This window comes from Clinocottus analis, unplaced genomic scaffold, assembly GCF_023055335.1.
Source record: "Clinocottus analis isolate CAN_PGR_092001 unplaced genomic scaffold, fCliAna1.0.p SCAF_16, whole genome shotgun sequence".
In the NCBI taxonomy this organism is placed as follows: Eukaryota; Metazoa; Chordata; class Actinopteri; order Perciformes; family Cottidae; genus Clinocottus; species Clinocottus analis.
The window spans coordinates 9,245,198-9,262,353 of record NW_027175887.1 but is presented as its reverse complement, the minus strand read 5'-3'; the positions used below and the strand labels follow the sequence as shown (position 1 = coordinate 9,262,353).

The following is a 17,156-nucleotide window of genomic DNA, read 5'->3' as shown; positions in this document are numbered from 1 at the left end:
TGACTCCTTAAAATCAACTTTTTTATAGATTTCCTTGTAGAGAATGATCGTTTTAGAGTTTCTGACAATGTTATCTCAGTGCAGTGCTAAATTAGTGTCGTACTCTTTTTAAAGTGCTAAACATTCCCCAATCCCATCTTCTTTCTTTATCACCTAAGATCGGCCATTGATAATGTTTGGGTTTTGAACTGGGGTCAGACAAAACTTTTGGGCTTGTGATGGACATTATTAACCATTTTCTGACATTTTATAAAAACACGACATAATCTGAAAATAACTTTCATACATGTTTACCAATAAGACATTTGCCTTGTTTTGTCTCCTGTAGAGATGACTTTAATCTCGAAGTCCTTCATGCCTTCGTGGAGCTTCATGAGTTCACAGACCTCAACCTGGTTCAGGCCCTAAGGTAAGCCAGCATCTTCAGGTCTGCTACGTACTCACCAAGTCCTTGACGAGAAATTCCCAGCGTGGCCCCTCCTTTTCTTTACATAAATGATGTGTGATACAGTCAATATCTTAGGAGCCTCCTTAAGATGCAGCTGTCATTTCCAGTCTCATGCTTTTCAGAGAACTCATTTAGCCTTTTCGTAGTCTGTTGCTGACTACTGAGCTGTTTCCCCTGACAGACAGTTCCTGTGGAGTTTTCGGCTCCCGGGAGAAGCTCAGAAGATCGACCGAATGATGGAGTCCTTTGCTCAGCGCTACTGCCAGTGCAACCCTGGCGTTTTCCAGTCCACAGGTAGCACCATCACGCCATACCGCCCAACTTTCAATGTATTGAATTGTCTTCTGCCTCAATTGTTGGTTGATACATTCTGAAGTATATCCACATTTGTCAGCAATATCAATGAATAGAGTTTCAAATTTCTTATTAGAATGAAAATAATAACTAGTTGTAACTTTCTGTTGGACTCTGATAAACTTTTGTCTCCCTGATGCACTTCATTTTCCATGTTGCACTGAGATCTAATGGCATGCCAAAGGAAATCACATCTCAACTGCTTTGTTTAGCAGACAGAAAGTCTGCTGATGTGAACTGTGCTCTGGAAGGGTGTCTGGCTTTAAGGAAACAATGCCCATAGCCGACAGCCGCCAGCCTCAAACATAGATGCAGATGGTTGTGAATAATGCATGGGTCTTCTCAACAGCCTAACGGGCCAGATAAAGTGCTGCTGCGTCAGCCGCGTGCTGGCCACGTTGTCTTTTAGCAAACGCGCGCACACACACACACACAATTAGAGTGCTTATCCAGATACGCACATGCATACTTTGCTGCCCACTCGCAGCCTTTCACTCCCACCCACCCACTCTCCTCGCTAACGAAGCTTCGCCTATCTGTGCCTCTCACTTGGACTGTGGTCCCCTAAGTGCAGTCCTTTCAGCTCAGCTAATTTACATTCATATTTAATCACAAAATTAAACACTGGCAGAAGTTTGCAAGATAAACGGCAACCTATTTCTCCTCCCTGTCTTATGGTGTGATCTCGTTTGTGTGCGTGTGTGTTACAGACACCTGTTACATCCTGTCATTTGCCATCATCATGCTAAACACCAGCCTCCACAACCCGAATGTTAAGGACAAGCCTGCCGTGGAACGATTCATCTCCATGAACAGAGGAATCAATGATGGCGGAGACTTACCCGAGGACCTGCTCAGGGTCAGTATGGCTTTAAAACTCAAGTTATTTTTCTCCTTGTGAAGGATTTCTCCTCCTGCAATCTCAAACTTGCTCTGGATTCATGGTCAACTCTTTTTCTTTTTTTTTTTAACATTTTTTATTGTAGAATCTGTATGACAGCATCAAGAATGAGCCGTTCAAAATCCCAGAGGATGACGGCAACGACCTCACACACACATTCTTCAACCCAGACAGAGAGGGCTGGCTGCTAAAACTGGGTGAGTGACTAGAAATACATGAACACAGTTATTTGGGCACATGATGATCTGCCAAAAATAATAGAGCTCTCGTCAACTTGGCAGTGCCAATAGATTACCTTGTGTTGTGTTTTCCAAGCAGCTCATATTGGTTGTGTGTGTGTGTGTGTGTGTGTGTGTGTGTGTGTATTAAGGTGTCTGTGAGCATGTGTGGATACGTTTGTACACAGTAGATCCGAGACATCAGAAGACATCTTTGGCTTTCATGTATTATGAATGTAGCCATGAGACATGTGGAGGCCTTTGAAATATTTATAACGGAGCATATTCATACACTGACGTGCAGGCACACGCACAAAAACTAACTTTTGTAGTTTGTAAATAAAGTGTATGCATACACACAAACATGCACGATGCACTAAAACATGAAAGGGCTTTTAAAAAATAAAAATTTTAAACAGTGGTCGGTTTGATCCTTAATTTATTGGAGATTTGAAACGCATATTTTGTCCCATTGTGGAGACTCCCAGCACACCTTGTAATCTTTTACCAATAAAGAATTTGTCTTAGTATTTATAACTATTTTTCTTAATTCTTTTTTAGCAGTGTTGTTTTTCTTGTTTTGTTTTAATGCCCTTTTGTCCAAACCTTTTGCGATAATCTGACTTTAACGTGTGTGCCGGCACAAAGACATACACACACGTACCTGTATCGTTTCAAGTGATTCACAGGATGTGAGTCGTTACTTTTACTGGTTACACATTCACGCTACAAGCAGAAAAGCACAACCCGGGTCCCCTGAACTCTTCATCCTCCGTTTCCTCTAAGATCTCTCTCTGTTGTACAGATTCACAATGAATTTAATAAAAAAAAAGCCTGACTGTTAAAAGTAAAATTGAATCATTGTGAATCTTTACAACAAACTACAAGAAAGGGAAGAATGTCTTTATCTCCAATGACTCTTAATTGGCAGATTTGAGTAAAACAATCGGGGTACAACAGAAATGGACCGAAGTGGAGGCGATATTTCATGTAGTGCTTTACAGTGACATTGAGAAGAACTCCCCCATGTGGGCTGATATAATAACAGCAGATGTAAAGTCTGAATACAGAAAATATAAAATGAAAGCTGTAAAGCAGTGCATCAAAGCCTCCCTGTAACTAGATTAACACGACTGTGGTGCAATAATTCCTTATTATTTAATTATTTTTTTTGTTTTCTTTTCCTCTTCGTTTGTTTGTTTGTTCCCATGATTTTGGCTGTTGTCTTTCCTCAGGAGGTATGTACACCTGTTCTTCCCAAACACTAGTCCATCTCTCAGCTCTCGGGTGCTTTTGGTGGTCGGCCATGCTTTCGTTCTCTTCCTCATTTATTTTTTTTTTTATTATACGTTCACGCAGGTTTTTTGTGTGTAGATGTTTTTTTTAATTTTGCCTCTCTCCATCGACTCATTTGAACTCCAGATGTTTGTCTGTTCAGTCTGTCATTGAGCTGGTGGTTTGTCCACTCTCTTTTATCTCTGTGGGTGGTTGCCGGGCGGTCACCGGGTTCATTTGCTACCCTGTGGGCTCGGCTCGGGGAGCTGATGCTTTGTGACCACTCTACTGAACAGTTTGACCCTTTTCTCTCTCTCTGCTGTGGTGGTCATTCTCTTTGATCTCTCTTTTTTTGGAAGCTGCATTATACCTTTTTTCCATACAGCGAACACAACAAAGGACTGTTGCTTGACAATCCAAATTGATCATGAACCCTTTTACCCATTGGTCAATTGTTGTTTGTTCTCTGGTTGCATGGAAAGGGAATACTGCACCTTTTCAACAATGTGGCTCTGCTCTTATCTTATGCTGTAAATGGATCTGAAGGGTAACGGTGTGGTGCTAGACCGGACTGGACCAAACTGTGGAAGAGAAGCGTGGGCAGAGGAGGGTGCAGAAACAGGAATCAGGCATGCTTAAAGTACACTTGAAGTGCACATGGTTAGTAGTTTGACTGTGCATTCTTGTCATTTACAAATAATTCCTACTAATTACAAAATAAAAGCCCTGGTAGAAGTAAAAGAAAATCCATCTGAAGTAGAGAACCGGTTGCTAATCCATCCGAAAATGAAAAATGTATAATTTACAAAGGAATCATACATCTATCAACAACTAGATCTGATTTAAAAGCCTGTTCCCTCAAACTTCTACTTGCCCAGCCTCCCACAGTCCCGTCTTCCATGGGTGCCCCCTTCCTCTCCCCCATCCGCTCAGCTCCACTCCGGCCCAGCACCGTGCACACATCTCTGCAACAATCAGCTGGGACGTCCCGCCTCGTCCCAGATATTCTTGCACAGGAGGAGGTCACCTCTCCTTCTTGAGAGTGACATCAACACACGTGACCATGAAACCACTCACAACTCCAAACAACCCAATCAACCCTCGAGCCAGTCAACTGTGTGATTCTGCCATCGCGTCTTGTGTTTTCTGTTCGTCTGCTTTTTTGTTGCAACACACTGACGAGTGGAGATGCGGAGAGGGGCTCTCCATCTCCGCTTGTCGAGTGAAACGTGTGACGATGACGTCTGTAGATTATAACAAGCATAGATTGAAGTGTTTGACCCATCATGGTGATATGATGGGGTATCATATACAGTGCTACTGCTGTTATATGATGATTCACGTGTGTTCTACATGTCTGTATATAAACCTCCTCAAAGCCTCCTCTATCCTGGTAGATGAGTTTCACAAAGCTTTTTTTCCATCATCGGTGGTGGGATAGCCTAGTCTAGACAAGGCTTAGGTCTTCATGTCATGATCAAAAGAAAGCTTGTCTCCCCCACCCCCTCTCACTGGACACTTCTCCTTTATGACTGAGAAGTTACTTAAAGCCTAAACAGGAAATTTAAGTCTGAGATGCCTGTAGAGAAACCGTGCATAGCTCCAGGCACTCGTCTTCTTGTCACTCTCATTTTGTTGGCATCCCATCTTCCCAGTGTGACAGTGCCATCTGCCACTGTGATCAGGTTTCCCCTCACAGGAAGTATGGGTGTCAAAGGGGGTCAGAGGTCAGCTGCAGATGAGCAGGGAGCAGAGTTAACCGGAGACCCCCCATTGGACGTGAAAGAGAACTTAATCCCCGAGCCTTCTTGACTTTCCACATTCACCCCTCGTATTGGAGTGCTCTGCGCTAACTGAACTTATAAAACTACCATTTAAGTAGAGTAACTAGAAGTGTGGCTATGTATGTAAACCTCCTCAAAGCCGCCTTCATAGATACATATACTATACCGTATTGATCATCGCTCTCCTGAGTCAGCAACTAAAATAAAGATTTCAAGACACAGCAAGACATTCATAGACACATAGCTTTATTGTATCACATCACATCAACTTCAATTAGCTTTAAAAGGGCTCCTATTAACTTTTTAGATTTAACTGTGAGGTAGCCAGGACCAGTTACTGAAATAACAACCAAAGAGCCGAAGGCTTTGCAGCTGTGGTGATGGTGAGAGCATGCTGCGATGGTGGATGAGGGTGAATAGGAATGTTCTGGGTAAAAGGAGTCCTGTGGAGCCGTCATCTGTCTGTCCGCACATACATCTGTCTGCCTGTCTGCTGCTCGACCTGGTGCTTCGGTGCTCGTTTCTCTCTCTGTTCTCTTGCTGAGCCTCTCTGACGCTTGCTGTTTGCTCCACAGGGGGACGAGTTAAAACCTGGAAGAGAAGGTGGTTCATCCTCACAGACAACTGTCTTTACTATTTTGAGTACACCACAGTGAGTACAGCTCAGTTCCTCCGCCCCAGAGAGTCATCTGCGCCCTCTGTTCTGGTCGTTCCCGGTGTGCAGCACACTGTTACTAGCATATTGTATGTTTGTGCAGGATAAAGAGCCCAGAGGAATCATCCCACTGGAGAACCTGAGCCTCAAGGAGGTGGAGGATAAGAAGCCTGTAAGTACAGCTCCCTCTACTGGTTCCTCCTGTCATTACACACCCGGTCGGGCCGGACATTTCGATTTTCCCATTTTCTAAATGGATGGTACATTTTTTTTTTAAATTGACAACTATAATTATTTTAGCTGAACTTCCGCTGTTGTAGTGTTTACAATGCACCCCATTGAGGCTGAGCGAGAAATCAATCAAACTGATGTATTTAATAGATAGACATTTATTGACTGGCTGCTCAGTAGGCAGTTGCATTTACATACACAACCTTATTTGTTGGCATTACTTACTCACAACATTATATAACGCTGTATAGCATAAGGAGGGATTTATAAATCTCGATGTTAGACCTATATGGATCTGCAGCTACAGGAGATAACAGTTTATAGCATTTGTAATGCTTCTCGGGAGTGTCATACTTTCTATAACTTCTAACCTGCATCCTCTTCACTGCATCCTTCTGTAGAACTGCTTTGAGCTTTTCATTCCTGACAACAAGGACCAAGTGATAAAGGCGTGCAAGACTGAGGCTGACGGGCGCGTTGTGGAGGGCAACCACACCTTCTACCGTATCTCTGCCCCCACTGCTGAGGAAAAAGAGGAATGGATGAACAGCATCAAGTAAATTAAATGAATGGTTTTCACTTCTTGACGGGATAGTTTGATACAGTGCATGTTTGTGACCTGCATGTAAGGCCCGTTCTGTATTTTCAAAGTAATTCTTATGTTATTTGGTCTTGCTTAAATGTTTGGGGGATAATCCTACTTGTAGTCTTTGTATAAGTGTTGGAACTACAGTTCCCAGAAATCTGGGGGGTTGCAAACAGGAAGTACAATGGTTCCATCTAATCAGTTAGTTAGCTGTTGCTACAACTTGAGTAAGCCTGTTTTATTTTTCATTCTGGCAACTTGGTACCATTAAAAATGAGCAGATTTATCTATTAGCCATTGTTGTTTTCACCCAGTGAACCCATAGATACAGACAACTGTATGGATTAGGTGATGCTCAGGCAAGTTCTGGAGCCAAAAGAAGCGTTTTCAATGTCTGTGTCAGATAAGAGTTATGACTCGGAGAGAGACTGATTGATTCAAATTGCAGTAATCAACCACACACATAAGTGTCTTCACCTCACGTCTATCCACCGCTCGTCCTTCTCAAATCAATGGTTGTAGATTTTTACAATTTTTTCCAAAAATCCGAGATCTTTATTAATTGGAGCAGACTGGTTCAAACAAGTTTTGACTTTGATTTGTCTCACACTTCCACCAGCTGTTAGAGTACAGGTTTTAAGGTTCAAGAGCGTAGAGAGAAAAACATTGGATAAAAGCACAAGTGCCGCTAATCCAGAGAATTTCCTCTTAAATACGTGAAAATAAAGATCGTTAGTCATCAGTCTGGTATTGAATATGCTATTTTTACAACCTAATTGCACTTGAATCACACACGTTCACACATAAATTAGAATAATATATAGTTTTTCTACTTGCATGCAAATGTGCCATGTCTAAGCCGCGTAAGTGCAGCAATTTGCACACTTATGCGTCGCTCACTGACATTAACCTTTTGCATCTGTGCCCACAGAGCTGCCATCAGCAGGGACCCCTTTTACGAGATGCTGGCAGCCAGGAAGAAGAAGGTGTCGTCCATGAAGAGGCACTAGAGCTGCTCAGCACTCCAGATGTTGCTCTTGACAGAGCAGGGGGTCCAGGCATCTGCTCGCCCTGTCTGGGTCGGTGCAGACGCCGTGGTTGAGGTCTGCTTCAGTCTGGCTTTGGGACTCAACAGGCCAAAAAAACAGGAAGCATGCTGGGTTTCTAGATGAGCATTGTGGCCAAAGCGTCTTCTTAACCTCCTGTCTCTCTTTCTCTCTCAGCTTTGTGTGCTCTCTCAAGGAATCCTTGCTGTTTAACTCAGCAAAATCCTCTTTGAAGATGCTTTGAAAAAACTAACACAATTCCCATATACATTGTGCACATACACAACACGCAAACACTCGTGCCGTTCCCCAGTAGCACACATCATTTTAAACTCAGCAGGTCTGACCAAGTGTGGCACTCCAACCAAAATATTCCTCGCTTTCTAAAAGAAAAGAAAGATCTTTTCTCATGTGCTTTAATATGTTAGGGCAATACGTGTGCTTTTGTAGAAAAATTGGTCTTGCAAAGGAGGGTGTGGGAGGGAGGGAGGGTCTTGATTTGCCAACGTTTTCTTATTTTATAGAGAAAAAAAAAACATTTGTTTTTATAAAAAGAAAAAAAAAGTTGCCACTCAGGAGATTGTTACGATGTTCTGAATCTTTCCATGTCGGCGTTGACATGGCTTCTGTTCACAACGCGACAGCCGTGTGAGGAATGAAAGCCTCATTCATCTGTATCCCAGACTGAACTGTTTTTGTAAATGTGACGAGTGTGGGGACGAACGGCTGCCGATGACGGTGTCTGGACGGGGTCTCCGGGTTGGATCTGGCTCTTACTGTTCATTTCCTGAAGGTCGGAGAGATGCATCCTGGTGATTAGTGTCTTTTTAAAAGGACGAGTGTTCATCACCCTGGGCATCTTTTCGAGGTCTTGGGTTGTCTGGAAATTAGAACGGGTGGCCCCTTTTTATATTTTCTCTTTCCCTACATTTTCTCTTATTTTGTTTTAAACAGAAAACTGCTTACTGTTCCCGAATTTCATTGTTGGGACGGTTTACTTCACTGCTGCACGGTGCCGGCACTCTAGATGAAATGTGATGAGAAAAGCTGCTGGTTAGCGACAGTTATACAACATTTTCTTCTCCCAGTCAATGTAATATTTTGTTTATTCCCTTTTTAATTCATCTTTTCTTTGTGGAGCGTTACCTATTTAATGGTAAAACAAATCGCATGTAATTTCCAGCCGTCAGCCCGACCTCATTCATAGTTGTACTGTGTGCTTCAGGTTGTTTATGCATAAGACATAATATATGACATATTGTTGTAGAGGCTTTAAAGCGACACAAATACACGTGACGCTATGCCTGGAAAAGAATGGGTTGTCCCCGTCTCAGGATCCAAAGTGTGATGTGAAACGATACAGAACTACTAGTCATATGAGGAATGTACTGTGGTGAACCAGAAGATGGAGGTCGGGACGGTCGGTCGCACTGAGGCAGTGACATGTCATTTTGTCAGGTAGCCAAAAAAAACTGCGTTGAGGTACAATTTTGCAAGCGCAGCCCTTAATAGTTGTCTTTTCTACTCTTGTCCACAGTTGTCTCGCGTGTGCCTGCTGGTCGTTATCCTCACTCCTCGTTCTCTTCCTCTCTCTGCTCCTCTCAGCGCTCTAATCCTAGAGAAATAAGAGAAAATGCAAAAACAATCATCATTTTAGACAGTATTGGTTTATTTATCAAAGTTGTACATACTTATATGTATAGTGGGTGTTTTTGTCTTCATTGTGTTTCTTATTAGTTGTCCATTTTCTTTTGGTATTCTGTTCAATGTTTGATTTGAGGTTTGTATCATTGCCATTTAATCAAGCTGAAATAAAGACAACTTTGTCACAATGCTGGCTATGAATGTCTTTTAAACAACTGCATGTCATCTGCTCATGTTTCAGTAGTAAAGGTACTCCAGCAGGTGGCAGTATGTGATAACGCTGTCGAGGCATCTTGCTTAATATGAAAGCAAACAAGAAAGTTTAATGCTCTGCTTCGTTTTTTTTGGCGCTGCCTAATAATTAAAGTCAAATTACAGTCAAGCCCAATTAATCGCCAATTAAATTTTTGGTTGTGTAGCCAACAGGCGGTATGCCCATGAATACTGAATACTACTTGCACTTAAATCATCCCCTCTGTTTTGACAAAATGCACAACTTTCGGAAGTTTGAATTATTGCAACCACATTTACCCTCTTAACAAAAAAAAAAAGTTATTGTTTCAGTCCAGCCATTATTTACAGCTTCATAACATTTCATATCTTTTCAAAAGCTTTCTTTTAAAGTATTTATGGCACAAATGTCGAGGCAGCAGGGAAAGGTCGATATTTACAAGTGAATGTGTATCATATTAAATGATGCCTGGAAAAGCAATCAATAGAAATGACTTTTTCTCAATGGAGCAGGCATGCAGGACACCGACACATGCATCTTTGTGTCTACTGAGCCTCACTCAGACATTACGGGTTACATTTAATTAAATAAATCTCCATAAGCTTGTGGAGGTTTGTCTATTGCTGCTGTCACCAACATGGAAAAGAATAAACACCTTATTAAGACACTAACACACAACGTCTGTACAATGTGAACAAGAGGTGGACCACTTGGTTGCGGCAGCTGTCGAAACATCTCAGTTGTGAAAATGTTCATATTTTCTATAAAATGTTGAGCAGTCTGCACAAATGTACTGACGCAAACAAACGAGTGTTTCAGCATCTTACATGTGTAACTGGCACACCGAGGAAACAGAAATGACAAGTAGTTTGGGTAAATGGTTCAAATCATACTGACACATACATTGTAGCTGCAGAGGCTTCTAGGTAATATTGAAATGGTAGTGATGAAGTGAAATGTGTCCGTCTTGTGAATACCTGACTATTCAAGTTAAGACGTGTTTATCTGAGCAGAGAATTGCTTTCAAAAGCCCTTTGATCTTTTGAAAGATTAGAATATCCTTTTTCCCAGCAAAACCAAATTATGCTGGAAATTGAAGTCAAGTTTATTTTTGTCCGGCCCAAAGTCTGCATTGAAATGCTTTAATAGCGAGGTGTTTGTCAAATTTGATCACCGCCGTGCATATTCAGATATTAAATTAGTATCATTTTGGTGGATTGGAAGTAGATCGTACTTTTTAAAAAAAATTTATTGCACAGATAAACAATATTTTGCACTGCTGCTGTAAAACAGGATGATAATGACGTTTTTGAGAATTGCAGTGGGGCCAGGGAGGTGACCGTGACTGATGGGAAACGAGAGGCAGTGTGCCACAGCAAGCAAGAAAAAAAAAGTTTTGAGAATGTGTGGTAGTCTTTGTTTTTCACCATCTGCGCTGTTCTTCACTTCTCGTATTTCTCGCTGCAGCGTGAACACACCGGCGCATGAAGAGACGGGGTACTTTTTTTTACGACTTTTTGGTTGAGGTTGAGGTTTTTGTGCATATGAAGGAAGAATGTGATGTACTTCTTGAAGCACAGTTGTACCAGGATGAGTTGAAAAGGAACAATAGGGATGTCTTTGGAACAAGCTGTACCCAAAGGGTTGTATAAAGGTCAAATATTCTTTAAAAAAAACTATAATGTGAAGCTCAATATAGCCGACCTGACCTCACTGCACTGAGACAGCCCCGACCACACCACTCAGTCATGCTGTCATGTCAGGCCTGCTTGCTGAATCCACTACTGTGTGGTTGTGCTGATGAAGGGGGAAAGGCCTGGGCCTGCTGCAGCTCTTATAGGCCAGGCAGTGGGATCCTCTGTCTCCTCCAGTAAGTGGAGACATGTGAGACCAGTCAGGCTCCAATTAGGCCCAGACTGTTTCCCAGAAGCACTGGAGGCCTCCCCCTGCCTCTCAGCCCACCGCAGCGGGAGAAGGGTGCACCCCACGGTGTCCGGACCTGACCTCAGCTAGTACGAGAAGGGCCTTTTCTCGTATGGGGCTCACGCAGGCATGGAATGTAACACACAGGCTTGCGTGTGTGCGCACACAAACACGCAAAACGTAATGCAACACAGCCATGGTGGCCGTTTTCAAACCAGTTCACAGCTGTATGACGTTTGCTTTAGCAGGTTTCTCAGATTTTTAGTTTTGCATTCAACTCACAAGTTCATTTAAGAAGAGCGGTAATTTGAAGTTGGCATTTTAAGGATAAAATGTGTTTATGCTGTGAGTCATGAGTGTTCGCAACAAGCCCTCAGGCCGATTCAGAGAACAGCTTCCCATTAGATTTCCCTGAACACTTCTGTCATGTTCATACAAATACGAAAAAACACGGCACACAGACAGACTGGAGCCAAGTGCAGCTCAAACTCTTATGAGATGCTGCGTATCAGAGTGTTTTAGGTGCACGCACATTTCCGTTGCTGTGTTGACTGACGCATTGTTGCTTTACTGGAAGAATAAATCCTGCCGAAATCACTTTAGGAATCTCCTGCTCTGGCGAGGAACACTGGATTCATCCTCTCGGAAGGGTTTCTGAGAAAGGGAGTTATAAAGACAACCACAACAAAGACCCGCCCTCCCTTTCCCTCTTTGATTCTCTCTCTCTCTCTCTCTCTCTCTCTCTCTCTCTCTCTCTCTCTCTCTCTCTCTCTCTCTCTCTGTGTTTCACACACTCACTCATATAACTGTGCAACATATGTACAGTATATCACAGCATCATAGTCAGCTGAGAGTGAGGAAAAGCTTGCGTTCAGTGCAGCGAGTAAAATACTGCTGGGATGCGTAATATATATAATTTACTGATCTGGTTCAAAGAATTTTCCCACAAACAAGTTATTGTATAAGTTTTAAAATATTGCCTGCATACAAAATCTTGCAAAACATGTAATTAAAACTGGATGGAGTAGAAAAGAAAATGAAGATTTATTGCCTCACTTCCTTTTATTTTGAAATATGCGACTGATTTGTACGCCAGAACATTACAGCTGTGAAAAAAGAGGCAGCTGCTGTTTGCATGTTAATTTTCTGGTGTATTGATAACTTTAAGACATTCTGAATCTCTGTTGTTGTCAAATGCAAATTTAAAAGCTATCACAATTGCCCGAGGACCTTTAAGTGGCTGACATGGTGACCTAAATATGAACGTGTTAAAGTATTAAAAACAAACCGGTTCTATCAAACCTTTTGTTACGATTCTTTGTTTGGAACTGAAGCGTGCTCAGATTCATGACTCAGTTGTACACTGTCATGTGCAACAAATACAAAGTACTGGAAATGATTTAGCAGATAGACAGAGCCTTGTAACTGCAGTTACTGGCATTCTTAAATTACAAATGAGAAACAAAGCAGCCACCTTAAGTTTAAATCTAAGCATTTGTTCCTGAATTGAATCGAGGCGAGAGACAGACGCCGTCTGAGTGCCACATCAATTAGATTTACTGGAAAAGAAGAATCAACTTTTTTTCTTGTGTGCAATATTTTTGGTTGTGAACTTGCTGACAAAAGGTTCTTTGTCCCAGTGGGAAAATGGTATTGTGGGATTTTTTTTCTTCTGCATATTCATTGAACTGTGGGTGGCTCTTATTCTAGGAAACTTTCCCAATGTGGTGCGAAAAGAGGCAGATTTCTTTATTTTTGTGTGATTTATTTCATGTCTTGATGATTTTCCTGTATATTATCTTATTTTGCTGATAAGTAATTACAGGCATTGCAGGAATCTCAGATGAGAGCTGCTGTAGATGGATAACCTCGAGCGATTTCTGGAACAGGCAGATTGTTTGTTTACATGCAGGTCGGAGGTTGGGACAGAGTGTACTCTCCTTCCAAGATTTCTAGTAAAAGATGGAAAAGGAGGCCGTGGTTTGGAGCGCCTCCAGAAGAATTTCCTGTCTACAGGGAGTGCCCGACTGGAACGGGACAAAATTAAATGCCTTGATAAGTGAGGCAGTGTGAGAGACCTTCGGTGCTCTTTTCTGATCTCGGTTCCAGGAGTTTACCTCAGCATTTGGGTCTCAGAGAGAAAGTAAAACGTTGCATTGAGCTCTTCTGTGTGATGCTTGCAATCAGAATACATATCTAGAAGTGTACGTGAAGTTCTTAAGACAGGGGCTCCCTCTGTGAGGCCTCTTGGGCTCACTGAGTTGCTGTTTGCAGAGGTCACAAACCTCAATGTGGAGGAGTTGTTTCATCTACAATGAAAATGGGATTATTGCATCTGAAACAACGAGAGCTGGGCTGTAAAATAAGAAGAAATACATATGCATATATACTGACCAATTATACAGCTGCAATTTTAGTAAAAGCTATCACAAACAGTTGCAGATGACTGAGATGAAAGAGCGCCCTCAGAAACACACCTGCACCAGGAACAAAAGGCTGCACAGTTTATAGTCCCCTCATATGACTTCATTGTGTCTGCCATGAAGGCAATTCGTGCAAAGTCATCGAAGGTCTCGTCATTTAGGCATGTGGAATCATTTACCGAGTGAGGGAATAATATAGGATCAAAGCTTTTCTCTAACTGATGCATCCTGGGTAGTATCTTTAAACATCTGTGATTGAGTCAGGCCCTTTTAGACAATGTGGAGTATGAAGGAAAAGGTTACTTATTATTGGGGGTTAGCTTTAAATCAAGATCAGGCTCCTCAGGGATTACAGGACATCTTCCAGGTAAATCCTCTCTGAGCCTCTGAAACGTCCTTGTCCTCTGCCTGGCACACATCACAGGCTGCTGTCAGCACTCTTATCTGGACAGTAACCACAAAACCGTTGTGTGAATGTGGCACATACACACTAAATCTATCCGGAAATGTCAGACTTACTGGCACGGCTCAGGATCAAGTTACTACTCCTGTGTTATAGAGGAAGTGTAGTAACTCAGTGTCTCTGAGTTTCCATGTGCTCACGAGTGTAGATGCAGATATGGATAACCAGCGTATTATTCTATATGCACATGAATACTGAATGCATGCAAACAATTTCAAGTAGTTTATTTGGCTGTGTGCAGTCTTGCTGGAGTGCATTTAAACAAGGTGTGTGTGCGTGCGTGTGCGTGTGTGTGTGTAACAGCATCCCTCAGCCAACCTGCTATAATAGTGGAGACAGATTCATTACCATCTGCCCAATGACATCAGCCAGCTATTTCTGGGGTTTGTGGGAATCAAAGTCCATTTTTAAGATCCCGATTATGTCATTGGCTCTCTTTGTCTCAAGCATTTGATACTGATAAAGGGATGGAGGCGGCAGCGGCCGGCCAGCCGAGATAGGCGGGCAGCGTTAATCAATCATATTATCTGGCATGATGCAATCTGAATGTTTCAGGAGGCAGTTGATCACGATCAGGATGCTGTCAGTTTTCGGGGAACGTGGCAGATGTGCATTTTCCAGATGCAGCCTGTAACACCATGGATGGTATGACTTCACGTGCTTATTTCAGTTGGAAAGGGCAGAGATCCAAGAGCTGCAGATTGTAATCTTGCGCGTGATGGTTTTCTTCAGGGTTTAAATTAGTTTGTTTGCACATGACTCACAAGTTGGAAAATGCATTAAAAGAGTAGCTTGACATTGTGGGAAAGATGCTCATTTACTTTATTTCCAAGAATTTGATGAGAAGGTCTCATGCTTGTCTGGTGAATAGGAAGCGGCAGCCAGGAGCCAGTTAGCATAGCTTAGCACAAAGACTGTAAACAGGGGAAACTGCTAGCCGAGCTCTGTCCAAAGATAACAAAATCCACAGCCAGTATGTGAACAACATGTCTTATGTGCGGGAATATTTCCTTTTTATTCAATAGATGCTTGGCGACTGGTTCAGACTAATATACTGTCTCGGGTTCAAACCCTAAAGTTATGGCTTTTACACTTAGTTTTCTGTTTAGTAGATTAATAACATGCTAGCAGGCGGTTTTGTTACCTCTGGACAGAACCAGGCTAACCGTTTCCCCCTGTTTCCAGTCTAAGACTCTAAACTAAGCTAAACTAAACTTCTGCTGGCTCCAGCTTCATATTTATTGTACAGACATGAAAGTGGTATACATGCTAACTCTCGGCAGAAGAGAGTTTAAGCATATTTTCCCAGATGTCAAACTATTCCTCTTAAAGTAAATAAAGGCTTTGCACAGATCTCAACAGCTAAGAAGAATACTTCGTACTTAATGTACTAATAATCTATCATTTTAGACAGAATGAGATGTGTGACTGTGGATCAGTTGATTTACACACTATAATCTGAACTTTCCAGTAAATGTTGAAGTGCCATGTGCTTAGCAACCACATCTAGCACAACCCGGCTCATGGTGGAAAATAATGACACACTGGATGCCAGACCCCAATGACGTTTTGTGGTGTTCACTTCTGTCTTTAACTTCTTCCTCAACACCATGACTGTGCAGTCAAACTAAATACATATTGCGCAATTCCTGTTTCAATTGTCATGAGTTAGCACTCAATGGTATAATAGGCATTGTCCCAATTGTGTCAGCTATATGTGATTTGGAAAGAAAGGGTTAGTCCTGTGATGTCGGTCTCAATAATAGCCCCGGCTGAAGTTCCCAGCTCACTGTCACATGGCTGAAATGTTGGTAACTGACCCACGTGCTCTTCCAGTTGCAACTTATCACAACAACACGAGGCGTTCCTGTCAGTGCAGGTTATGCCAGGAAAACACAACAAAGGAAAGACAGCAGACCGTTGCTTTATCGCAGCTTTCCTGTCACATCAAAAGCTTCCTCTTCCTCCTCCTCCTCTTGGTAACCTTGAGAGGAGCAGAACTTGCGCTGGCCCCGTCAATGGGCCTCAGAGTGGTGATATGCAAATATTGGAGTGATGCCCAGAGTTGAAAAGTCTGCTGGTCATTTGCTGGCAGGCCCAGTGACAAACAATGCCAGAAAGTACGTCATGAAATCAAGAATCAAGTAATTTATTCAAAGAGCATTCCTGGCAGTGTAATATGCTCCTTTCAAGAAGATCCACGGCTGTTGAGAGAAAGATTGACACATTGACAGTAATGGGAAGTACTCAAGTCCGGTTCTCAAGAACACATTTGAAATAAATGAAGGAGGTAAAATTAGCTCCACCGTGACCAGATATAACATTAAAGTGTTTCTTACGTATTTAGACATCTATATTAATCATCCAATACATTTTTATTAACAAAAATGATAGAGATCATTCTGAAAAATGAGTACTTGTGATATTTTAAGTATATTTTTCTTATACATATCGTTTTTTTTAAGTGTTACTTCTTTTAGTTAGCTAAATGCTTTTAAATATGATATAAGTATCAGTTGTAAAATATGAATAAATATTGAAAACAGATGATATAAACTAAGGTAGTAAACAAAAGGCCTCATATTTACCGAGAATAACCTCGTTGGGATTGCTCAATGTCATTGTTGAAGGTCAATGTGGCATCAAAGGTTCATTCATTTGAGGGCTTTGTGTTCTGTTTTTTGCTCTTCCAGGAAGAGAGATGTCTCATAAATAGATTTCATTTGTCCATTCTCAGTGCGGCATGTGCCAAGCATGCCAAGCATATCACGCCTTATTTCACATTCCACTTCATTGCCAGCTTTCACTTCTTTTATGACCACTAAATACAAATCCTCCACTTATGGATTTGGGGGAAAATCTCTGTGTCAGATAAGGGGTGGAGACATATTTAATCAGCCTGACATACACAAAATACAGCAGTGTTCACAGTACAATGTATAAGAATAGTATGTCAATCATCTCTTTTTCGTT

At 41.9% G+C, this 17,156-nt stretch overlaps 1 protein-coding gene across 5 annotated transcripts in view; it reads left to right on the top strand.

Annotated features, from left to right (window-relative positions):
• Positions 1 to 7,968, top strand: part of cyth1a (cytohesin 1a) — a 36,904-nt gene extending 28,936 nt beyond the window's left edge. For 3 of the 5 annotated variants that reach the window (XM_068578106.1, XM_068578105.1, XM_068578107.1), the window contains exons 6-13: positions 329 to 409; positions 630 to 742; positions 1,513 to 1,661; positions 1,789 to 1,901; positions 5,554 to 5,632; positions 5,739 to 5,807; positions 6,268 to 6,422; positions 7,384 to 7,968. In XM_068578106.1, the coding sequence (XP_068434207.1) occupies positions 329 to 409; positions 630 to 742; positions 1,513 to 1,661; positions 1,789 to 1,901; positions 5,554 to 5,632; positions 5,739 to 5,807; positions 6,268 to 6,422; positions 7,384 to 7,462 (838 nt within the window). In that variant the 3' untranslated portion in view covers positions 7,463 to 7,968. Of the gene's footprint in view, positions 1 to 328; positions 410 to 629; positions 743 to 1,512; positions 1,662 to 1,788; positions 1,902 to 3,156; positions 5,633 to 5,738; positions 5,808 to 6,267; positions 6,423 to 7,383 lie in introns of those variants that run through there. The other 2 variants (XM_068578104.1, XM_068578108.1) reach the window with 2 other exon arrangements.
• Positions 7,969 to 17,156: the final 9,188 nt, after the last annotated feature.